Source organism: Drosophila albomicans, chromosome 3 (assembly GCF_009650485.2).
Source record: "Drosophila albomicans strain 15112-1751.03 chromosome 3, ASM965048v2, whole genome shotgun sequence".
In the NCBI taxonomy this organism is placed as follows: Eukaryota; Metazoa; Arthropoda; class Insecta; order Diptera; family Drosophilidae; genus Drosophila; species Drosophila albomicans.
Window position 1 is genome coordinate 44,790,996 of NC_047629.2, and position 26,215 is coordinate 44,817,210.

At 36.8% G+C, this 26,215-nt stretch overlaps 2 protein-coding genes across 2 annotated transcripts; both read right to left on the bottom strand.

Annotated features, from left to right (window-relative positions):
- Positions 1-9,252: 9,252 nt before the first annotated feature.
- On the bottom strand, positions 9,253-10,674 carry LOC117571847 (involucrin-like). Its single transcript, XM_034254236.2, has 2 exons — positions 10,568-10,674; positions 9,253-10,501 (listed from the first exon to the last, which is right to left on the bottom strand). Exon 2 carries the CDS (start codon positions 10,466-10,468, stop codon positions 9,266-9,268), a length of 1,203 nt encoding a protein of 400 aa, XP_034110127.1. The 5' UTR covers positions 10,469-10,501; positions 10,568-10,674; the 3' UTR covers positions 9,253-9,265.
- A 789-nt stretch (positions 10,675-11,463) lies between these two features.
- LOC117571323 (E3 ubiquitin-protein ligase rnf8-B-like) lies at positions 11,464-12,448 on the bottom strand. Its single transcript, XM_034253410.2, has 2 exons — positions 12,239-12,448; positions 11,464-12,163 (listed from the first exon to the last, which is right to left on the bottom strand). The coding sequence occupies exon 2, from the start codon at positions 12,132-12,134 to the stop codon at positions 11,532-11,534; it is 603 nt and encodes a 200-aa protein (XP_034109301.1). The 5' UTR covers positions 12,135-12,163; positions 12,239-12,448; the 3' UTR covers positions 11,464-11,531.
- Between the last annotated feature and the right edge of the window lie 13,767 nt (positions 12,449-26,215).

Sequence of the window (26,215 nt, forward strand, 5' to 3'; positions counted from 1 at the left end):
TAACAATGCCATAACAATTAATATACCGCAAAAATACTGAAAAATTATAAATACTATGTTTTGTTATATTGTTATAGTGTCATTTAAAATATACCATAAAGTGCAAAATGTACTATATTGACAGCCAAAGCAATAGTACTAATAAGACGTTCTTCCTATGCAAAAGAAGTTCTTAACTTCTACATTTTATCTGATCGCAACAAAATTTACAGGAATCATAAATAGTATAGTTATTATTGTATGTACCAAAAACTACGCCTGTTATTCGATTTTTTTTGTTAATTTGCTAACTATGTAAATCTGCGTGGAAACGTAGTCTCTGAGATCCATGTGCAACATTAAAATTCCCAAAAAATATCGCATCTCTTTTAAAACATTGTGCGACACTCCAAAATTTCAAATAATTGTGATCAAGTCGCTCTTTTTCTGTCATTAGAATAGACCACAAGTCAAGTGTAATTTCTTGATAACATTTTGGGCTTGTTGTCTTCCTTCTATTCATTATTTGATTTCCATTTCAATGGCAACCTTTTTCGGTAAGTTTTCACACTTTGTTTTTGCCTTAATTGTCAAAGGTTGCCCTTATCTTTATGGCAAAAACAACAAAAACAACGTAAATGCTAGCAACAACAAATTGAAGGAGCCAGTAGACAGCTTGGCTGCTACGAAGGGCAGCAGATCCATTGATACTCCAAGCAGTCCGAATAGTCCCTGGCTGAACTGTCAACTGTCAGTCAGTCAGAGTCAAAGACAGAGTCAGAGTTGGTCGTCTGTTGTTTGTTGCATGCCCCCAACTCTCTGCCTCTCTCCGCCGCTCTGACAAGCAACTGGACATCAATATGTGGCACTCACTGGACTCGGGACTCTTTTTCTTTCTCGCTTGTGTGTGTGTGTTTGTGTGTTTGGAGCATGTTTCTTTTGCCTGCTGATAACTGATATTTGACAACTTTTGATGTGCTGACATTGACAGCGGCAGGCGGCCCTCAGTCTGGTTGTGCACACTCTCCCTATGTGTGTGTGTTTGTTTGTTGTATCGAGCATTTAAGAAATTGGACAGCTGCCTCACAGAGCGGCATCTGACGCCAATGCAAAAGAGCTATGAAGACTTTTTTACTTTTATTTATAGTCGATAGCAAGCGCTTAGTTCTCGGCTATCATCGCATAAGGATAAACCATCAGCTCAAGGCAATAAATCTCTGCATTATTTATGACCAACAGTGCTGTAATTTGTTTTGTTATGCAAAAATCTCACAGAAAAAAGCGACGAAAATGCAAATTGCATTTCAATGCGGAAGGAAAATCCTTCAAAAACAAAAAAGTCGCAAAATTCTATGATTTAAAGAAACAGAAAGAGATATTTTCCGATAGCTGCAATCTCTGTTAATGTTTTCATATGAGCTTTGTGTTTTGCCTGGTAGCTTAATGAAATTGCCAAGTTTAGCATGAAAACATAACAATAAACCCAGTTTTTACTCCAATACGTGTGACGTGTTATTATGCCGAAAGCAGGAAGGCGCAACAGGCTTTCCGGTAATGATTATGACGGTTAACAGAGCCTCCCCGCGGTTGTAATATGAGTTGAGGTGGAAAACAGAAAAACGTTTCATTGAAATGAGCAACGATCGAATTGTGCCCCAAATGAACTTGTTTCCATTCCAAACAGCAACAACAACTTGCAATTTTGTGTTGTTTTTGTTTTTGTTGGTTGGATCTTCGAAACTGGAAGCTTTAATACTTTGTTGGGGTCTTTGAAAGCCACCGCATCAGCGTTTAACGAGGTGGTCAAGATTGTGCCAAAAAACGATGGGTAATTACAAGACCAAAACTGTGCGTGCTCTTTCACATACGCGAACTCGTATTCTCGGGTTGAAGGAGGGAGGGAGTGAGGGAGCAGGCACGGGGCATGCCGTTTAAGTTGATGAATATGAATTTTGTGGCAAGTTTTATGAGCTACCAGGGAGAAAATCAGCGGCAGCAGTTGATTGCGCTTGTCAGAAGCAGCGAGTGAGCGAGCGAGCAGAGAACCCCAAAGAGTTTCGACTTAATTCTATGTAATGATTTTACTGTGTTAGTTGCAAGTACAGTGAGACCTAGATAAAGTGTAACGCTAACTAAATTTATTTTTTTTGCATTCTACATTTTTTTGTTCCACACTTGGCTTCGTTTTTCAATACATAATGAAGAAATATAAACAAAGATCATACTGCAGTATAGTAGAATATTAATATAACAGCATTAAATGATATTTAAATTGCAATTACTGGAAATTAATTAATTAATTAACTTAAATGCATTGCACATAAATGCACATTACGGATTATTGCACAATTTTAGAGGCATAATACAGCATACTGTAGATCAAAGCACTTAGAAGATAAGTGCATTAAATTATATGTAAATTGCAATTATTGCAAATAGTTTAAGATAAATGCAGTGCACATAAATGCACATTACGAATTGTTGCATAATTTTTAAGTAAACATATATTTTGATTGGCAGTCATAATAAAATAATATACAATCTATTTATTTGTCTAAACATCAAAAAATACTAGTGCTTATTCAATATAAATAGAAATAAATTTATTGAAATGAATAGTGCAGATAATTGCATAATTTATTTATAAACACTTATCGATGTCAAACTTTATTTGCATTTGTTTATTTATATTATTATTATATATAATAACATTCATTATCGAATAACATTTCAACAACTACATTCACTGTCTCGTTAATTATAGCCAGTTAGCACTGTAGCTGAAAAGTTTTTCTAATTATAATGAGCTTTGGGCACGAGCAATGCTGGAAAGTCAACCTAATTATTAATAAACGCCAACGTTTGCTTGTCATTGTCAGTGGATGTGGCACAGTGGTTGCTGCTGGCTCCAACTTCCCACTCACTCTATCTCTCTCTCTCTCTGTGTGTCTCACTCGCACACACACACTCCGCTGGGCCGTTGTTGATCACTCCCCCTTGGCGCGCCAACTATACTTATAGTGGCTGTCATCATTTTAATGCCAACTCGTTACTTTATTTATCATCAACATCATTTCGAGCTCAAGCGCTGACAAGTAGACAGTAGCCGCGGCAGTAGCTGCTGCAACTACATACATACAACGACTACTCCACTTAGAACCTAGAGGGACGCCAACCGGAGGAGGGCAACTTGTACAGCGGGGAGCGCCACCAGCCCAGCGCCCGTAACATTGACTACGGCGCAGATAAAAGCCTTTCCATGTCGCTTCAAATTTAAGTTTTCAATTAAAAAAGACATAAACTGCCAGTGTGTGTGTTTCTGTGTGTGTGTGTGTGTGTATCTATGAATGACGTAGCGGAGGCAGCGTCGATTGTAAAGTAGTTTGACTTTGACACAAGCGTCATAACTGTTTTAGTGCCGTGCAGACAACGCAGCACCACAACAACAACAACAATAACAACAAACGAACGCAGCTCAGCAGGAAGACTACAACAACAACAATCTCAGGCTAGGCACTTGCCAATGAACTATAGGAAATGTTAAAACTGGAGCTGTACACCTTTTGAACCTGCTCTGATCTCTGCCGATACCACAGCTCTCTTACTTGGGCGGAACGAAGTGGAAAATGGCACAAAGGTGACAGCGGAAATGCTGAAAACGAGCAAATTAGAATGCTCTGCAATGCAAATTGAGTGAAAAACTTGTACTAAAGCCAAGTCTTCAGATGCTAGTGTTAGTCCAAATAGAACAAAGTTAAATTGAAACAAGAAAGCTACAGTCGAGTGTACTCGACTGTGAGATACCCGCTATCCATTTTGAATAAAAAAAATATATTTTGCGATATTTTTCTCAAAATATACCGAATATACTGCAAAAATACTAAAAATATGTCAAATGGTATATTTGGTATATCGATATTGTACCGCATTCAAAATATACCATAGACGGCACAATATATCAGATTGTCAGCCAACGAAACTAAGACCCCTAGTAAGTAGTTGTTTTTGCCCATACAAAAGTATTTCTTTAATAACTTCGACAATTTTTATCTGATCGCAACCAACTCATAACTATTATAGTAGTTATTGTATATACAACTTTTCGTAACTCTAGCTTTAAAATTACGCTTGTTATCCGATGTTTTTGATTTGCGGGGGCGGAAGTGGGTGTGGCAAAAATTTGAAACAAACTTGATCTGCGAGCAAACATAACAAATGCTGTCGAAAAAAATTATAGCTCTATAGTCTCTGAGATCTAGGTGTTCATACGTACAGACGGACAGATACACAGACGGACAGACGGACATGGCTAGATCGTCTCGGCTGTTGATGCTGATCAAGAATATATATACACTTTATAGGGTCGGATATGCCTCGTTCTACCTGTTACATACATTTCCTGTCGGCACAAAGTTATAATACCCTTCTACCCTATGGGTAGCGGGTATAAAAAAAAAGCTGAAGGCTTTAGAGATATGTGAGTGTTTATTTCAATAACTGAATAATTAAACAAACAGATTACAGATGCATATGTAATATTTATGTTAAGAATTAACTTTATTAAATATTGCATTTGACGTTGTTTTACACTATTATGGGTGTTTACATGGACCGCAACTTAAGGCAAAGGTTGATATTACTTCATAGATATTTGTTATTTTACAGCCAAGCGATTCAGCAGTTAAAATATATTGCTAGATATGAAGTAATATGAATTTTAATGTTTGCAGAAATATCATATATTTCCTTTTACATAAGATCTAATAATGTAACAGAACATAGTAATATTATACAAACTTCAAACTTTAAGTATAAATCGATTTAACTTTTTTGTCAATCAGTTCATCAGGTCATCATCATGCTTTTAGCTCAAAACTGGCAGCTTATAAACTTTGCATTATAAATACATACAAATCAGGCGCTGTTTTACTTTTGTTCATTTGCATCTAAAGATGAAGCTGTCAATCTCACTTTTTTTTATTTTGTTTTGTGGACAACAAATTCACGTTTTTATTATTGTTTCTCAAAGTTGAACAAAAAGATGTGAGGCGTCGCTGAGAGCATTATCATTTAGGGAAAAGTTCAGCAAATGTGTAGCATTTATCAAGTTTTATGACTCCATTTGGACCCTGAGTGCTTGTTGGTTTTTTTTTTCTTTCTTATAATATGTCTGTACATTATTTTCTTCTTCATCGTTTTTGTTTTGGGGGCGCCCCAATTTGCTTGATATGCAAATGGCAAAAAATTGTTGTTTTCAACACATATTTTTGTAAATTTTATTGCCTAGCTTTACCCAAAAATGTATGCAAACTGGACACTGTGAAACGTTTTGGCTATTTCTATGATAAAAAGAAAAAAAGCAAAGTATCTATAAGCTCTCCGGGCCCATTGTGCGGGTCTGGGAAAGTGTGACAAACGGGGCAATTGTATGAATTTTCATAGTTAGACAACGGCATTGGGAATTCACTGCGGCTGGAGATGGGGATGGAGTCGGAGATGGAGCTGTGTACAGCTTGTGCTTTGAATGGGCCTTGTGGCTGATTTTGAGCTGAAAAGATAATGACAATTATTATCGCTATTATCGCCAGCATCTGTTATTGTTTGCCGTTGTGTGTTGCTGCCACTTCCTAGACCTGAAAATGATATGCTGGTGTGTTCTATGTAGTGTATTCAATGCCGCCACAACAGTCGCATACAAATTGGCAATAACCATCAATTGGCAGCAGCAGCAGCAACAGCAACCAAAGCCATTGCCAAAGGTGACTATGTTGTCTGCTTCTTGTAGCCGTGTCGATGTTTGCATTAGAATGAGCTAAACCAACTCTATTGAGGAATGCCGATTACAGTTTAACGCAGCCATTGATTTGCTTTCTTTGGTGGTTGCATTTTCTATTGCAGATCGTGTTGTGATCAGCGGCCATAATTGTATTTTCGGCATTTATTTTGCCCGTTCTCAATGCAATTTGATCAAATGGCACTCGCCGCAACAATTTTGCAGCTTGCAACTGCATCCGGCGCATTCAATGACCATTGTTTTGTTCCATTGCAATCGCAGCTTCTGTTGAATCGGCTCTTCAACTATGTATATCGTAGTATGTATATAGCATTTTCAGCTTATTTTCTCTGCACATACATAATTGTTGACTTCGGTATGATAATTTGTTAGTATAAAACATTTGCAGAATGTACAACTAAACTTTGGATTTTGCTGCGCTTTCAGCTGTCGTTAAGACTTGAAGATCAACATACATAAAAATATATACATATATAAATAAAAAAAAAGAAGTAAACGATAATTTCAGCAAAACTTACTTAGTAAGGAAAAACAAAACCCTTCATATATTAAAAGACAATTAAATGATCAATAGTAAAAATAAAAAATTTGTTAAATCCTCTTTTGAGACAAGAGAAAATATGGTTACTCAAATTTTTCAACACAAATAGGTATTATTCAGGTTGATTTAAGAAATTACAAATAACGTGGAAACAAATAGCGTATATCATTTACTGAAACAATACCGCGACATTCTGGACATAAAGGATTTCTGCGCAAACATTCTCGAACGCATGGATCACCGAAAAGATGACCACACGACAATGAAACCAAGCGATGATTGGAAGTATTGAAAGTTTCCATGCATATGGCACAAGAACTACTCAATTCCAGACGCTCCTCGAGAACCTTTATTTGCCGCTCCTTCTCCATGCATATGTTTTCTCCAAGATCCAGCTTCTGGCGCATCTCATTTATTTCTCTTAAATGAATTTCTTCTTGACATTTAATAGTGTCCTGCAATTGCTGTCGCATTTGAATGTATTCTGGATTTTCACAAACACGGAAAATATCTTGCGCCAACTTATGGCATACACTAAGCAGAAAAAGTCTGCGTACAAACTTAACGCGCAACTTTGATGTTAAATAAAAATAGTTGTATTGAAGATATTGGCTTCATTTTTTTTTTAAATTAACAACATATCTATTATGAAAAAATATAACCAGTCTTCAATTATTTCCATCAGCAACTTTTTTAATTAAAATCAAAAAACATAAAATACACCCGTTTTCGAATCAGAAAAAGTCTGCGTACAAACTTAAATTAGTTTAAAAAAAGCCATTTATTGATAAAACATTACAAAAATTAGTACGAGGTAGGATAAATAGGAAGGTTTATTGTGCCAATCAAGCGTTTTGTCATTGATTAAACCAATTTTTGGTGAATTCTGGTGGTATTTCGATCCACTCATCCAAAATGGCTCCCGAGGAAGGAAACCGTTCGTCAAACTGGACCAAAAAGGGAAATCTCAGCGGGAAATTGTCGAATTTTTTTTTAAAACGCATTCTATGATTAAAAAAGTCCAAAAAAATTGGAATCAAACCGGCACAGTTCAATCAAAGCCACATTCTGGTAGGCCTCCAAAGCTGACCGATCGAGAAGAGCGGGAGGTTTTGAAGTCGGTAAGGCGTAATCCTGGGTCAACTGCCGCAAAAATTGGTCAGGACATAAAGGAGAACTATAAGAAGGATTTACATGATAAAACAATCCGAAAAATTTCCGAAAAATTTCCAAAAAGTAGGACTTTCATGCCTGTGTGTTGCGCTGAAGAAGATTCTCATATCACCCGTCAGTAAAGCGAAGCGCTTTGAAATGCATCCAAGAGCCTTTAGCCTTTTGGAACAAAGTTATTTTCAATTATTGGAGCAATTTGACATAAAAGGGCGAAAATTTGATTGGCGCAAACCTGGCACAGCCCTTGATGTGCATAACCTTGCGCCAGCAGTTAAGTACGGTGGTGGCAGCGTGAGCAACACAGGCATGAAAGTCCTACTTTTTGGAAATTTTTCGGAAATTTTTCGGATTGTTTTATCATGTAAATCCTTCTTATAGTTCTCCTTTATGTCCTGACCAATTTTTGCGGCAGTTGACCCAGGATTACGCCTTACCGACTTCAAAACCTCCCGCTCTTCTCGATCGGTCAGCTTTGGAGGCCTACCAGAATGTGGCTTTGATTGAACTGTGCCGGTTTGATTCCAATTTTTTTGGACTTTTTTAATCATAGAATGCGTTTTAAAAAAAAATTCGACAATTTCCCGCTGAGATTTCCCTTTTTGGTCCAGTTTGACGAACGGTTTCCTTCCTCGGGAGCCATTTTGGATGAGTGGATCGAAATACCACCAGAATTCACCCAAAATTGGGTTTAATCAATGACAAAACGCTTGATTGGCACAATAAACCTTCCTATTTATCCTACCTCGTACTAATTTTTGTAATGTTTTATCAATAAATGGCTTTTTTTTAACTAATTTAAGTTTGTACGCAGACTTTTTCTGATTCGAAAACGGGTGTATTTTATGTTTTTTGATTTTAATTAAAAAAGTTGCTGATGGAAATAATTGAAGACTGGTTATATTTTTTCATAATAGATATGTTGTTAATTTAAAAAAAAAATGAAGCCAATATCTTCAATACAACTATTTTTATTTAACATCAAAGTTGCGCGTTAAGTTTGTACGCAGACTTTTTCTGCTTAGTGTATATCATCTTTAGCCTCCAGCTGCTTTCGAAGCTTATTCACTTCTTGCAAATGCAGCTCTTCCTGTTCCTTAAGTTGAGTAAGTAACTGTCTGCGCATTTCTATAAATCACAATTGATTTTATTATCTGTAAGTACATACATTTTTTTGTGAAATAAAATAATAATAATAATTCCCGCAGTCTTACATTTCCAAGTATTCGCTGAGCAATGTAATGCAACTATGCAAACAATTTAATGTTGTGCTGTCAAAAAGCTCGATGCTTAGAGTTTTATTTTTAAAGTATCGAGTAGTGATGGCACGATTAATCATCTGATACATATTAATCGATTAATTTATTTCAATTAGCGATTTAATTGTATCGAAAAATTGGTTTCGATTAATTGAATCATTATTCGATTATACTACAATTGCTGGACCTTCGCTTCAAAAAAATATGTACACTTTCTTGATATTTTGGCGTTGGCTTCAATAATGAAACACATAAGAAAAAAATTGACGGCACTTTCAGAAATACATGAAAGCAGTTAGTTGCAATAGCTTTGTACTCTTTTTCGCATTGTTTTGTATCGTCTTGAATATGTGCCATATTTTGTTGCGTTTGAGGCAAGAGAAAATATGGTTATTCCAATTTTTCAACACAAATAGTTATTGATTATTCAAGATAAACATTATTCTTAAAAAAAAAAGTACAAAATATGGTTATTCAAATTGTTCAATGCAAATATTTATTGCTTCAGGTTGATTAAAGAAATTACAAATAACGCGGAAACACATAGCGCATATTATTTACTGAAACATGAGTGCGACATTCTGGACATAAAGGATTTCTGCGCAAACATTCTCGAACGCATGACTCACCAAAGAGATGACCACACGACAATGCTACCAAGCGATGACTGGAAGTATTGAAAGTTTCCATGCATATGTCACAAGAAGTACTCAATTCCAGACGCTCCTCGAGATCTTCTATTTTCTGCTCCTTCTGCAAGCATATGTTGTCTCTAAGATCCAGCTCTTGGCGCATCTCATTTATGTCTCGTAAATGAACTTCTTCTTGACATTTAATAGTGTCCTGCAATTGCTGTCGCATTTGAATGTATTCTGGATTTTCACCAACATGGGCGACATTCTGCTCCAACTTATGGCATATAACATCCTTAGCCTCCAGTTCCTTTCGTAGCTCATTCACTTCTTGCAAATGCAGTTGTTCTTGTTCATTAAGATGATCGAGAAGCTGCTGTCGCATTTGAATGTATTCTGGATTTTCACCAACATGGGCGACATCCTGCTCCAACTTATGGCATATATCATCTTTTGCCTCCAGTTCCTTTCGAAGCTCATTCACTTCTTGCAAATGCAGCTCTTCTTGTTCCTTAAGATGATCAAGTAACTGTTTGCGCATTTCGATATATTCTGGATTCTCATATACTTGGGATATTTGCTGCTCCAACTGGTGACATATATCATCTTTTGCCTCCAGTTCCTTTTGAAGTTTATCGATTTGGAAATGAAGTTCTTCTTCTCCAAGTTCTTCGTCTCCTAGTTCTTCTTCTCCAAGGTTCTCTTTTTTCTGCATTTTAAACAGTTTACGCTCTAGTTTATAACATTTGTCATCCATTTTGACCAGCTTGGTCTGGCATTCATAAATTTTGGCCAAATCAAGTTCCGCTTGACCTTTGAGATCATGGATTAATGTATTTTGATGGCGACTTATGGCAACTTGGGTGTCCAGCTCCTTTTTAAGCATATGTAATTCGTGCAGATTTAAATTTGTTTGATTCAATTCAAACTTGTTCTCCTCAGTAATAGGTTTTGGATCGTCCAGTAATTGCTGATTCTGAGAACCCTCAGGCTGATCCATTCTCAAATTGGCAGCCGCCTCTTCCAATTGTTTGAGCCCATCATCTAATTGTTCGGCCATCATATTTAAAATAGCTTGTTTTAAATCTTCCATTTTGTTGGTTTGCTTGGGTGCTGATTTTATTATCTGTAAGTGCATAAATTTGTTGTGAAATAAAAAGCTTAGTATCTACGCTAATTCCCGCAGTCTTACATTTCCAAGTATTAGATGAGCAATGGCAGGCAACTATGCAACCAATTTAATGTAGTGATGTCAAAAAGCTCGAAGCTCAGAGTTTCATTTCATAAAGTATCGAGCATCCACGTGCTTGTCGATATCGATTTTGATAATTCTTAGGTTTACGACACTTGCATACCCTGTATCGACCTAGTGCATCTGCTTGATTGATGCGATTCTAAGATGCAAGTGTTCTTTAGGTATGCAAACGATCAGGGTGGAACAAGAAAAATATTAAAAGCAATAGAATCAAATCATCCAAAAGAGTAATTTAATAAATTATGTGCCACTAAGGGCAATAGAAAAGTATAAGATTAAATAAATTAAATTAATTGTTTATTAATAGATTATACTAATTTTGATTTCCCATCATATTAAGCAACTCGTTATGTTGATCGACTTGGCGATTTGTATTAAATAAATCAAGTCATATCATTCATGCTGACGCAGTTGATCTAAGTAAAGCATAAAACATATGTATGTATCATTTACTTAAAAGATGCAAATCTGTGATGCCAAGTGTCTACACTAACATAAGTTTCGGTGTGAACAACTTAGACAGAGTAAAGAATATCTAAATAAAATAAATGAAAACAGAATAAAATGTAATATAATAAAAAATGTCAAACTTAAATAATTGATGTTATTATATTTCAGTGATATTAAGAAACTCACATTGTTTAATCGGTTGTTCTCAAAAAAACTGCAAAACACGCATCGATGTTTTAATAAGATGATTCATCGCACCACCGATAATTCTCTTGGAAATGTTACCAAGCTAATGTTACCAAGCTAATTAAGTTTGACGGATTACCATAGTGATTGCTAATCTAATTCTATTGATATGTTGGGCTCATAGAAAAAGAGAATAAACTTGATAAACTTTATTTAACATTTTCAACTGAAACTGAACATTAATAATAAGAAACCAACGAAATTATTAAAAAGGTCTTCCGTAGATATATCGAATATCTTTTGGATAAACCATAGCTCTGCAATTGGGACACACATTAGCTCTTTGCAGATAATCCCGAATACAAGGCTCTCCAAATAGATGGCCACAGTGCAATGCTACCAAGCGATGGTGACCGGTCAATGTCCATGGATCCAAACATATGGAGCATGATGTATTCCGCTCATTGTCTTCACGTAGGCGCAACAGTTCTTGCTCGAGCTTCAAGCATCTTTCCTCCTTTGCCTTCAGTTCGCTTTTATATTGTTGCTTTAGTTGCACTATTTCACGCATATGGGTCTCCTCTTGATTTTTAAGATTATTCAATACTTCCTCACGCAATTTGTCCTTCTCCAATATTTGATTCTGAAACTCTTCAGCTTGTATATTTTGAATGGCTGTGAAATTAGCCACTTGCTCTTGCCACAAACGGTAGAGATCGTAAAAGCAGGTGATGTTTTGCGATCCAAATTCTACATATTGATATGCAGCCTCTGGCTTAATCTGCAACACGAGTTTTTCGAAAGTTGCAGTTAGCTTTTTAACTTCCTGTATTAGTGTAGCCAAATAAGTTGCTTGAATATGTGCCATATTTTGTTGCGTTTGGTGTTGGTTGTTTCCTAGAATTTCATTTAATAGTGTTTTGCTAATTTAATTTTGTATACAAATAATTGTAGTTCGGAATTAACACTTACTTGAGAGTTGCAATCTACAAAAGTCCCAAATTATTGCAACGCAATATATACGATATAGAATGTCGATGGCTTAAGATCGATTTGCCTGATGATTCCCGATGAATCGATTATTATGCAAAAAAGGTTGAATATGAATTTTAAAAATTGAGTTTTGCTTTAACATTTAGAAATGTCAATTTGATTTCTAAAGTTTTAAGATTCAAATATGCGTATATCTTATAAAAATAAGCTGCCGAACATGCCTACTATGATCCTCAGAAACAATCTTTTAAATTTTTGAATTGCGTTATATATTTAATATATTTTTTGTTGGAATCATCAAAGTGTAAATATTCTTAAAACGATTTTTATTTTGAAAGCATCGATTGAAGTTTTCAGCGATGCTTTTAAGAAAATATCTGGCAACTCCATTCTTCAAGTGTGTCCATATCAATTATAATTTCCATTCACGGTAATCATTATTTATTAATTTAAGTTAAGGTTAAGTAATTACCAATTTTATCATGTTGATAATAATATAATTAAATTTGAATTTCCAGATGTCATCCAATGAATTTCTTAAAACATTTTACATGGATTGTAAATGAAGGTGCAATGACTGATCGGCGTTTTATTTTTAAAAAGATTTTGTAAATGGCTTCAATGATACGAAATGCATTAATAATAATGTGAAGGATATATTAGCCAATGTGCGGAAAGGATTTCAACTTATAAAGTATGCAATTCGCTATGAATATGCAAGATGTTAAGAATGCAATCGTGACGAGAAGTTTGTAATGGACTGACAAATGCTAAATGGTTTTTCATTCTAATAGACAATTCATCAATTCATCGCCCTTTAACGGACTGTCAACTGCAGTTGTTTGCCTATGATGCCCCCTTGCTGTTGCTGTTGTTGCTGCTGGTGTGTCGCTCCATTAGCCATCAGTATGAGAAGTGGCAACGCATTGCCTAGGCCCAGACTCGAGACTCGAGACTGTGACTGAGACTGAGACTTGGGCCTTCGATAATTGCGCTGTCACTTGGTTGAAGACATGGCAATTTGTGGGCATAAAAGCGCGCAAATTTGTTATGAGTTCTTATTCTCTGGTGCTCAAAGCTATGGCTGGAGCCAAAGTTGATGCTGATGCCAACCTCATGATGAAATGGAAATGCGAGCAAAAGCGAGAACGAAAGAGAGAGAGAGAGAGAGAGAGAGACGACAACGATAACGACGACTCCGCAAGTTGTTTGCATTGAAAGCCATTTAATCGAGCCATCACACTGTGGCACGCTGTCTTCTTCCATCCGCATGTCCAATGCCACCATTTGTTGATTTATGAAATACTTGCTGCAAATGAAAATCCATTGGCCAAGTTGGAGTTGCAGTTTGTGTTCCGAGCTCGGCTTCGGATTGCCGGGCCAACAAGTTGCCACAGCATCTCGGAGCTGTCCATGATCACGCGCTAAGCAGCTAAGAGGCGTTGCACATAATTTGCTTTGATCTGTTTCGCATTTGGAGAGCTGTCAACTGAGGCAAACGGCTGTGCTGCTCTCTGTTGGATACGCCAGACCGCCCGGACAATAGAGGACAAGCTGTTTTCTTTTTCGTTTTTGGCGTAGGTTTTAATGCCAATTGGACAGTTTTTTGCAATCAACTTGAGTGTCAAAATTAATTTGTTATAATAACAAATTGAAAGTGGCCATAAAATGCACTCGGATTAGCATATATGAGTCGCAGCCATCGCAGCAGCTGAGAATCGAGAGGTAAGTCTATAGTTTATTCTCATTTGGTTATCGATATGGATCTTGAGCTCTGGTTGGGGAGGAGAGTGGAGGGGAGGGAATCGGCCCTCTCAGTGCTCGCTTTAAAGTGCAACAACAACCAACTTTATGTTAATTTCATGACGTTTCAGATTTACACACAACATTTTTGTTGATTCTCCAATTTGTACCGACAAAATCTAAAACAAACACTTGAACAAAAATATGAAAGCGCGTCACGTTTAAAAATTTTTAAGTGGTTTCAGCCAAATGAATAATTTTTTTTTTTTTGTGTGTGGTGTGAGACTCGAGGCCCCGCTCTTAAGATAGACAGAACTGTAACAGACTGGAGGTTAGTGACTGAAAAAACTAAACAAAAAAAAAAAATGATCTTATGAAAATAAAAAAACAAATCTTCAGACTTTGAAATGTGTAACAAATTGCGCTGAATTCAATTCAAGCTGCGTCCAGCCTTGAGTCTTGTATAGTTTTTTTTTGTTTTTGTGAGCATCATCGATTGTCATTATCAGCGTGATAAGCCACCGTGATGATGCCGCACTGAAGCGATATGCCATGTGCCCCCACAAAAGTTCTCTGATTCTTCTCCAATATTCTCAAATCTCTCAGCAGCCAGCCAGCCAGCCAGCTTCTCCGTCATCTCGCTGTGCATTGCAGCTGTCAGTTTGGCGGTCAGGCTACGAAATACTTCGAATGCACTTGAGACATTTCTCTTGAACTTCAACGCCTGCCACGCCGCTGTCAAAATATTTCAATGGGAGTTCGTTTTTTTTTCTTTCAATTTCTTTCCATTTTTTTTTTTATCAATGTGTTGGGGCTTCGGGGTATGGTTCTGTGGCAACTTGTTGTGCGGTCTCTTGATGAGATCTCAATATGACGGCTGTCTGTCCGCATCGTGTGTGTGTGTGTGTTTTGGTCTCGCTGCAGTTTGTTAGACAAATTAAATCTGTTATTTTCAATTCTCCAATAAGCAGACACAGCAATAGCAACAACAACGACAGCGACAGCGACACAAGCCGAACGATAAGAACTTGCTTCTAAGTGAAGTGAAACTTGTTCTCTTGCGGCTTGGTTATGGCCATGCCCAGAGAGCTGCATTCCCATGTCGCGCCGTAACCACACGTTGATCGGGATCGAAGAATCGGGATCGGGTGATCGGATGATCGCGCACAGCAAACAGAAAACGGCAAACGGCAAAACATATTCTTGTATTTATAAGGTTTCTGTCATTTCTGTTAAGGATTGAGTTATTTGCCTGGCTACGTACCACATCCACATCCACCACGTTTACAACACATCTGTGAAGCGTCTACCCATGTGCCTTGGGGAGGTTGTCACTTCTTCTTCTCCATATGTTCAACTCGGCATCTACCTCTTCTTCACTTTTTGTTTTTGTTTTTTTGTGATATGTGTTCGCATGCAGAAAATGCGGTTGTTGTTCATTGTAATGCGATACTCTCTACGCATTTGATTGCAAGATAAGGTCACAGGTACGCCAGCTCACATAATGCAAATATTTGTATAAATCATAGCTTGAAATTTTAATGATAACAAAATGTACATGAGAGACGCCGCACTCGCTTTTTTCCTTTTACAACAGTTTCATATAAGGAGTGCAGATATGAATAGTGCTTAGCATAACGATATGGACACAAAACCGGAAATGCAACTATACTTTAAATAGTTTGACTATTTAAAGTAAAAGAACACAAATGTGTTTTACAAATATTTTCAACAAAGGGAAGTCTATAAGTTCTATGGTATATTTTGAATGTATACGAAAGTCGGTATACCAAAAATAGCTTTTTACATACATATTTCACTATTTCTTCGATTATATTTAAACTTTCTTACTTTTTTTTCGTACAATAAAAGTAAGTAAAGTCATGATTCAATCTGATTTAAAATAATAGTTGCTAAATGGAAAAAGTCTAGAAATAATATTTTTAAGTTAATTATCAAATTCGAAAAGTATGTCTTTAAATAAATATATTCTATTTTTTATAATAAATATATTTGAATTAGTTTGTTGAGACTTTTTTACAATTCATTTGTTTAACTATGCTTTTACCTTAATATTCGCTTATGGTCTTGCAGAGAGCTAAGAAGTAAATACATTTGTGTAATCACTGAATCGGTAACTGTATAAATATTTAATTGCTATTCGATAAGCACAAATCAACTACCAAAAATCTCGATCAAATTGCAATTACAGTAGATTCTGCAGCTCTGGTTGAGAACACTAGACCAGTTTTTATTGACATAGTGTTATCATAACTAAAATCATTTGCATGCTGCCGAATGGCCAGCAACAATAACAGAGTGTCGCCTGGCCAGTCTGGTTGGTTGGTTGGCTGGCAGACCAAAACATGAAAATTCAATAAGCATAAGAATTTCAAATTTACGATGAAATTAACAATAATATTGCAGTTGTCCCAATGGGCGCTGAGGGCGAACACGAGATGCAACTCCAATGTGAATTCGAATGGCGTGTGCAACTGCAGCTGTAGAAATGTTGGGGACACCCCGTTGCTTGGATTAGACTATGAGGTATGGCATCTATAGGGTGGCTTCAGTACCCTGTTTTTTTTTTCTTAAAATTGTATTAAGCATAATAATAATGATTTACTTTGTATACGATATTGTAAGGTTTAGGGTACCGTTCTCTTATATGAGAAAAATCGGTAGTTGCTGTCTTAATTGCTTTAGTTGATAATAAATTATATTTTGTACTCTATGGTATATTTTAAATGTAATTGGTAGTATTTTAATTAAATATGCTTTGTTGCTGTCTGTCTTTATTGATTTTGGTGGAGAACTTGGTATATTTTCTACTTTGTGGTATATTTTGAAATGTAGCTTTTAGTAAATTTCGTAAAGTTTAGCATACCGTTTTCTTTTCTTTCGGTCTTAATTTCTTTAGTTAACAAAATGGTATATTTTGCAATTTATGGTATATTTCGACTGTAATTCGTAGTGTATTAATTTGATATATTTTGGTGTATTTGTATTCATTTTAGTGGAAAATATGTTATACTTGTTCTTTATGGTATATTTTTTAATATAGCTTTTAGTATATTTTGTAAAGTTTAGTATACCGTTTTCTTTATGACAAAAATCGGTGGCTGCTATCTTAATTGCTTTTGTTGATAATATGGTATATTTTGTAATATGTAGTATATTTCGACTATAATTGGTAGTAATTGGTAGTATATTATTTGCTGCTGAATATGGTATATTTTGTACTTATGGTATATTTTGAAAAAATACCTTTTAGTATAATTTAGTATATTAGCGATAATTCCGCACGGGTATCTCACAGTCGAACACATTTAAGTGTAGCTTTCTTACTTTTTATTATTATAGCCTAATGCATTTATTTAATAAATTCATATACTACACATCTGTATGTAGAAAGCGCAAAAAAAGAGGCAAATGCTGCACAATGCCTGCGGCATGCACATGTATCTTAGGTTGTAGATTGTCCGACTGAGTCTCGACGACTGTGTCAGAGACACGCACACGGAAATTGGCAGTTGAATGGGATTGGGATTGGGAATGGGCAGCCCATTGGGTCGCGCATATGGTTGGGATTGTAAACAATTTTATGAGCTCGCCTGCAATAATCTACGCAATTTTATTGACACTTGGCTTTTGTGTGTGTGTAATTCATGCGATTGTCTCTGGCGGCAAGATGCAGTAAGCTGAATTGCTTGGTGGCCCTAAAAAAAGAAACGAACTCTAGAATCAACTGTAGACTTTCTCCACTGAAAATCTTCGAATCTATCACATCAGGCTGATAAGCTGGCGAGCTGGCATCGACTGTGTTGACATGGGAAATGCTACAGGTTGTGTCCCCATTTAAGTGGATAACAGTTAACAGGTACCCAGTTAGAGGTGGCCCTATCTGATTGTCACCTAACGTTTGACTAATGAACAAAGAATGTTTGCCACTCTCGTACATTCAATTTCGGCACCGACATCGCTATTGGAGAAGGAACAGGAGGAGGAGGTGGAGGAAAAGATTTCATTTCGACAGTAGCCTCCTCTGCTGTGGCAGGCCATTTTAGATAACCCTATCTAAATGTCAGTCTTGAGTAAAACAAGCTATCTGTTTATGGCATCTGTGCTACTTAATTGAGCCGCAGCCAATAAACGAGAGAGCTCTGAGAGCCAACTGCTGTAGCTCAAGCTGTAACTCTATTGCTGATGATGGCCAACTGCTGGCCATCCATCGAGCAAATATACGAGTATATAAAATGCTTTTGCATAATTAAAAAAAAAAAAAACACGAACTCCGCACGAACGAAACTTTACTCAATTCGCCGGTCATGCTGTCATTTTCAATTTTAATCGCTTGTCATAAACTGCAATCGCATTAATTTCCATCGCTCGACATGCAATTATATGTAAATAAATATTTATTTAAATTCCTATTTATTTATTCACTGCATTTATGGCCCAGGCTCGTAGCTCGAAGCGCACATCTCACAGTTCTCGCATCTCGCATTTATTCTATAAATTAAAAACCGTATTGCAGTTTATGACTTGTATTGATTTAGTGCCATTTTTATCACAAAAAAAAAAAAAAAATGTGGCAAACAGAAGATATACGAGCAATTCATGTGCAGTCGAAAAGAAAATCAATAATTGAGTATTTTCATAAATAATATTTTCGATATAATGCATGATTTGGCAAAGCAATTTTAGTGTCAGTTTCATGCACGCTGTGCAAATATTGCACAATTGCTGAACATCAGTTGGTTTAGCAAAAAATAAATACATTTCAGAAATAATTAATTTTAGAAAAATACAGTTTGTTGGTTCTGTTCGAAAAGAGTTTTAGTTGAGCTTTCTATTTATTTCTGCTTCCTTTCTCTTTTCTCAAGCTAAGTTTTGAACAGAAGTGTTTAAAGCCTAAGTAAATTTAAATTAAAATAATTTTTATACCCACTATCCCTAGTCTAAAAGGGTGTCATACATTTGTGCCAAACCAAATTGAAATAGGCAGAAAACACCATATAATATACAGCTGGGTTCATTAAAATAGCAGTGTGATATAAAAAATCATTTGGCTAAGCAATTGTCGTGTCAGATTCATGAACGGTTTGCAAATATTGTATCGTTGCTTATCAGATGATTTAGCAAAAAATAAATATTGTACATTTCATAAATAATATTTTAGAAAAATACAGTTTTCTCACTAAACCCAATAGAAATAATTTATGTATAGTTTTCTATTTATTTTTACCTCCTAAGGACTAAGAAAATATAATTTAATACAATTTTTATACCCGACAAAAAAAAGGTTGACAATGTGTATGGTATATAGTATATATATCCAAATATAGTTTCTCAGTTACATTAGTATTTTTTCGGTATAAATAAGGGAAATTTTAACCGCTTAAGAAAGGGCACACTGCAGTTTTCTTACTTGCTTCACGTTCCTTTAGTTCTCACACAATAACAATCTTTGTTCAATGAAGTGAAAGACAATGTTTGGAGTTTTAGTTCAGCTTTCTATTTATTTCAACATTCTCTCTCCATTCTCAAATCGCTTTTTTCTTAACAGAAATGTTTAAAAACTAAATGGGTTTAATTTAAAAGAATTTTTTACACGTTTGCTTAGTTCTCACATTCTGAAATTAAACAGCATAATTATTAACCTTTAGCATTTTCACGCATGAGATTGATGAGAGTTAGTTGGGGTTTATTTTTTTTTGGGTATGTTGTTATTTTGATGTTATTTATGAGCAGCCATTTTTCAGGGAATGCGCAGTGAGGCGTGACTAATCAGGCAAACGGAACTCGACTGCTAATTGCCGTGAAGGCGCCGCCACACTCGCTATATAACTAGATATATACAAACACACATATATATGCGACTTACTATCTGTAGATTGTGAGTCATTAAAGCCATGCAAATTGCAGCAACAAGTGCAGCCTCGTCCTCGGCTTAATTATCATAGCGCACACAGAGAAGTTCGACTCTCTCGCTCGTCTCTTGGCTCTCTGTTGGATTGTGTGTACAACCAATCAGCGGCAAAGCAAGACGCTAAATGAGCAGCCACCGTTGCAGCAGTTGCAAGTGTCACCACACAGAGTCAGAGGCTCTGTTGAGGCAGAGAAGAGTGGAGCGCAGAGGCGCTTAAAGTGTTGCGCTAATTTTATATGCAAATTATGGCAAAAGCGCGGCTTGTATGCTAATTTGCAGCCCAGGCTCAGAGACAAGAGCGACAAGCGACAAGAGACTGAGACAGACAGCGGAGGCTTTAGGGGTCTGTGGCCGGTGGCATGCCTCAGTGCTTGCCCCGCCACTTAACATGCTTTTTAATGATGTGCAGTCTGAATGCATATGCCAAATATTTGGAGAATGCTGGGCACCAGAGTTTCAGCCAATTTTCTCACCCGGCTTCCCGGTTCGTCATCAACTGTATGTTTGGCTTTTTATCTGGCCCAAAAGTGTGAAATTTTGACGCAACGTCAAAGTAATTTTTCGCTTCACTTTGCCACGATATGTGGATCAGCAGCAGCAGCTCCTTTCACCATGCAACTGTTAATGATTTTTGAATACATCATGCTGTGCCTCATTTTAACACACAGCCCCTCACTCACACTCTTGCAAATGTCTCTGCAACGTTGCTTGTCGGTGATGTTCTTCTTCTTCTTCTTCGCTGGAAATCTGTTTCGCTGTCTTAATTAGATGTGCCACATACAACCTGTCACATTTCATACATTTCTTTCCTTTTTTTTTTTGTTGGCAACAATGATACTGTACTTATGACATTTTCGGGCCATCCTTTAACTGCAAAATAAGTGTGTGTATAAAATGTATATAATTATGTTTAATCGAACGTAACCCATACTTAAGACACCGAACGACGACAGCAACTGGGTCAACTGCGTTGTATGTATTTATTATTATAGCCATAACATTTTGGCTAAAACGACTTTGGCAATCGTTCAAAGCACAAACAAGACGAACAACAACAACAGCAGCAACAACAGCAGCAGCAACAAGACATGTGAATATCCCAATAGCAATAAGTTTTTTTTCTTCCTCGGTTCAATTTGTTGCTTTTTATAGCAACTATGAATCAGCAGACAACGCTCAATGAACAAAACTTGAGTATACCCTGTTTTGAGTATTTTCCTAGAAGGAAGATTTAATAATTCAATAAAACAAAATATACAAGGATAATATAAATTTGTCAATTCAATTGATTATTAATAATTACATAATTGGGTATTTTAACTTTGTAAGCAACAGGTACGCCCGCGTAAATTTGAAGATAGAGATTTTTATTGCTGTATTTATGAATCTCTACAAATTCGGTTGCAATAATATACAAATTGTAAAAGTTATTTAAGAAAATCTTTTGTATGGGAAAAAACGCTTACTACATAGTTGTTTTGGCTGACAATCTGGTATATTTTGCACTCTACGGTATATTATGGCTGTAGTATTATATCAATATACCAATTATAGCTTTTGGTATATTCTAAAAATAATACCAGCCTTTTTTAGGTAGTCCAGCACACTCTGGTAGCTGTAGCTTTCTTACTTGTTTAAATTTAAAATATTATATTTCAATTACAAACTTTATTTCAATGCAGTCGACTAATTCTATTATCTAAAAAGAATATTAAATAAACAAAATTATAAATAATCAAACTTTCTTTAATTGACATCATAAATTTAAGGAGTCAAATTATTATGCTTTTTTTAATAAAATTTCAAATGATAAGTAAATATACGAGTCAAGAAAATAAAAAATTTCATATTTTATATAATAAATAACCGATAAATTTTTAATCCAAAAATCACAGTAAATAACTAAAAATATTATAATTCAATTTATATATTCTGTAAAAGATATAGTTGGTAATTTATAATTCTTTATTCTTCTCTTTAATATATTTTTTGTCACTAATTCTTCAGTGTAAAAATATTTACATTTTTCAAAAAACATCAACATCTTTCATATACTTCTTTAGCAGCTATGTGTTATTCCAGGGTATTATCGAAAAAAAGTAGAAACAATTTATGAAAATTTATAGAAAACGCCAAACGCAAATCAAGTGTTACTAAATTGTGAATAATGACTCCATCGAGCCACACCACAAACAGCTTCAAAAAAAAAAAAAACCGTGCCACAAACACACACTCATCTACACACACATGAGAATGTCTGTGAGTATGTGTGTGTGCTGCCCAATTTGATGTTACAAAAGGCCAATACAAACTCTAACGAATCTAATCAAAAGATAAACTCACGCGCAACAACAACGATGTCGACGACGACGACGACGAGGAAACCCTCCTAACGAGTATTTTAAAGTTTCAATCAAAAATTCGTTACACTTAGCTGGGGAGAAAGATGAAGAGAAAGAGGGGGGAGAGAGAGAGAGAGGGAAAGAGTGTAGAGCTCGTGCAGCTAATAAGCCGTGGCTTACATAAATGCGGCAACAATCAACATTTTGGCCAGCGGCCGGTCGCAAACATGAAATTATGATTTTTATTGAGGAATTCGCACAGCGGGCGGTGTAATTAATCAGCGCGGCAATGGAAGCCAGTCAGTTGATGTTGTTTGTGGCTGATGCTGCCCCATCTGGTCGCAACACATTCGCGTGAAACGGGCGAGGTCGCGAGTGTCGAGTGGCAAGTTGCTTTTGCTCCCCGATTTCCTCTCCCCTTCCTTCTTAAAAATCAACTACAAGACGGTGGCTGGAAGTTCTCGGGGTCAACGGGTCAACGTATGAGTAATTTCGTTGAACTCCGTTTCCCCCTCGCTCTCGTCCCCCCTCTCTTGCGCTTCTGCGCCGTGTTGCATCCCGCTGTGAAAGTGAGTTTAACGGTAGTTTGCCTAACAACAATGCCAACGCGATCAACGCTGTTTGATTTAAATTGTTGCCATTGTTGTGAATGTTGTTAGTCGCTTAGGTGTTGGCCCACACACTCACACGCACACACAAACACACACACACCTCTTTAGCTATGTATTTTCAATCAAAGTGTCCATTTGCAAGTGCCTTGTTAGTCTGCGATTGCAACTGCAATGGGGAGGAATAAAAAAAACCTCTTGCCACTTAAGCCTTACCTAAATTACGCCAAAATCGATTGCAATTGCGTCGATTATCGCTGTTGCAGCAGCAGCCGTTGCCAAAATTTATCGCTCGCAAATGCATTTCACGCGATATTTATGTAGTTTGGCCCAAAATATATTGGCAAGTTCGTATATTTTTTTTTTTTTTTTGGTAGCTATCGCGCTGCTCTGGCCACCGGTTTTTAAGAGGCCGCCGCTCTTATCGCGGCAATTACAACGAGAGATTTATATGGAACCGCGTCGCGCACTCTGCCTTCTCCCTCTCCCTCTCCCCTCACTCTTTCTGTCCCTCTCTCGCTCACGCTCTCGGTCTTTAAGCCAGGCCAGCACCCGCACGAGGCGCGCGAGTTCAAACGTTGCCAGCCGGCAGCCAAAAGCGTTGCCACTAATCGGCAACTGTTTCTTTTGATGCTCTTTCCCGGCTTGAGCATATTTTGTTCTAAGCGAACTCAGCTCTTTACGAAAGAATAGTGCTGAAATTTGGTATAGTTAGTTCCTATGACTAAAGCTAACATATAAGTTGGAGTTGAAAGTTCTTATTATATGTAGTATTAGCTTACAAATTGGAATTCTCTAAAATGCAAAACTTCTGAAAATTAGCATTAAAGTTTTGGAAATTAATCTTTATGTTTTATCAGTTATACTGATTGTATTAAAAATGTAAAAATAAATAAATAATATTATTAATCTTCGGTTTTAAAATAAGTTAACTGTATTTCATTTTGTAGTGTTTTTCTTTACTAATTATTATTATTATAAAAGTAAATTAATACAATTACTTATCCCCGATTTTTAAAAAAGTTTACTGTATTTCATATTGTTAGATATTTTTTACAAAAATTTACTGACAATAATATTTCCTTTTAATTTTGATTGAAATCTTTTTAGGCTTAAATTTAAAATAATATCGAACTTTGTATGAAAAATTAAGAAATGGGTTTGTAGTTTTCTTGTGTAAAAAAAATTTGTATTTTCAAATTATTTACTTACAAATTATGTACAAAATAAGTTTTCTGTTCGTTAAATAGAAATACTTAAAGATGATATTTATTTTATAGTTAAAAGATGTCAATGATTATGTGAAATTCTGCAATAATAATATTATAATATATACCTAAGTTAGTGTATTTAAACTGCGACTTGCACTCAACAAATTTCTTTTGTAATTTTCGTACGATTCTGTTGCTTTTGTTTTGGGGCCACAAATGTCGAATTAAATGGATTTTTATTGAAATCAAGTTGCGGGCCAATTGGCCAGAATTGTGGAACATTCGATAGAATCTAATTGGCCAAGATTGGCAAGAGGTCAAAGCAATGTTCAGCTGGCCACATACCACAGCTGTGGCTGCTGGTTGTACTTCTAACAGTAGTTGTTGTTATTGTTGTTGCCACAGCGGGTAACAGGAAGTGGGAAGTGGAGGGGGAAGTAGAGAGAAATAGCTAGCGAATTGAGTCGTCACTTTTGTCATCTAATATTATGCAGGGCTAGTGCGTTGCTAATTGGCAAGCAGATCTTTATCTAATCGAGCCATGAATTACAATTCCAACTAATTACGGTATCTGTGCAGCGCTGCACTGCACTGCACTGTACGTTGCATGCCACAGACTCTCTATATATGTTTGGCTTTGCAACGTGAGCTGTGCTGCGAATGATTTATTCGTTTGTAATTTCCATTGGAGCCCACAAGCTCTGAGCTGAGCGCCAATGAGCCGCGCTGATCTGCCAAACGAGGCAAGTGTGTGTGTGTGTGTGTGTGTGTGTTTGTTGCAAACATGCGACAGCAAAGGCAAACATGGACACTGATCGCAAAAAAAGAGTTTTGCCAGCAGCGATTTGCTGTGGCCAACTGTCTAAACTGGGCCTAAAAATGATGGCCTAGACTCGTGCAACGTCCAAACGTGGCATCGTGTGGGCAATGGCTGTGTGACACTGCAACAGCATTGCGCCGACTAATGAAGATGCGCGATGCATCATGCTTGCCTCAGACTGAGCCGGTGACTCGGACTCGAGTTGTGGCTGTGGCAGCCAAAAGCCCAGAAGCAATTTTCGTAATCAGAGAAATTCATAAAAATTAAAAGAGTCATTTGCATGTTGTTGCAAGGAGCGACAGACCACTACACTACTACCACGAGTATGTGGCAAGTTGTGGCAAGTAATGCAAGAAGGATTTGCCCGCAACAACAACAACAACAACTGGTTTGCTGGGGGCAGAGGAAGGAAGGCGGAAGGAGGAGAAGTCAGCTCTCGGCATTTGGGTGTAAAATAAAGGAATGACTAATTTTTCAACGTTTCGACGAATGATAAATGTGGCATGTGGCGAGCCCGAGAGCAATCATGTTGCACTGTCACTTGGCCACAGTCGGCAGCAAAGACATGCAGCAAGCAGCCAGGCAGGCAGGCAGCACTCCTAAGCTCACAGATGCGGTTGCCTGCCGCATGTACATGCTGAACGCTGGAATTGTTGCAACGTCATAATTATCCATCCACGTCCTCGTCCAAGGCCCTGAGAATGAGTAACGACTGCGCCGGTAAATGGACAACGCCAAGCTCAATCCCTAGCTCCGCAAACACTCCACTCTACACTCCACACAGTCCACATTGCTGCCCCCTCGTATGCTGTTTATTTCATGGCATATCTGAGAGTTTCTTTTTGCTGCTGCCACAACTTGGAATTTAGTCAAACCCATCCACAGCAAAGGGACTGACACAAAATTTGCATTTTACCAAACCAAAACAAAGCAAACCAAACTCTGACGCACATCCTTTTTGCTTTTCTAGAAGCAGCTTAAGCCATTAACCAGGCTCGTGACAGAAGCTATGATGGAAGAGATTTACAGCCAGCTCAAATGCCAAGCAAGCTCTTTGCGCTAACCGAAGAGCTTTTCACATGCACAGCATCAGACGAAAGCTTAAGACTTACAAGTGCATGTGCCTAGTTCAAAGCTCTCTAATACTAGCACAGCTGCTGCTAATTGCTCACTAATACCTGTAGCTCGTGTGTCTTTTGATTGCCATTTAATCATTTTAAAAGAGGCAATTGTGTGATGATGTTGGAAAGCAAAGAATATTGAAAGTTGTACAGCTTTTGGTTGGTTGGTAGACCCTTTT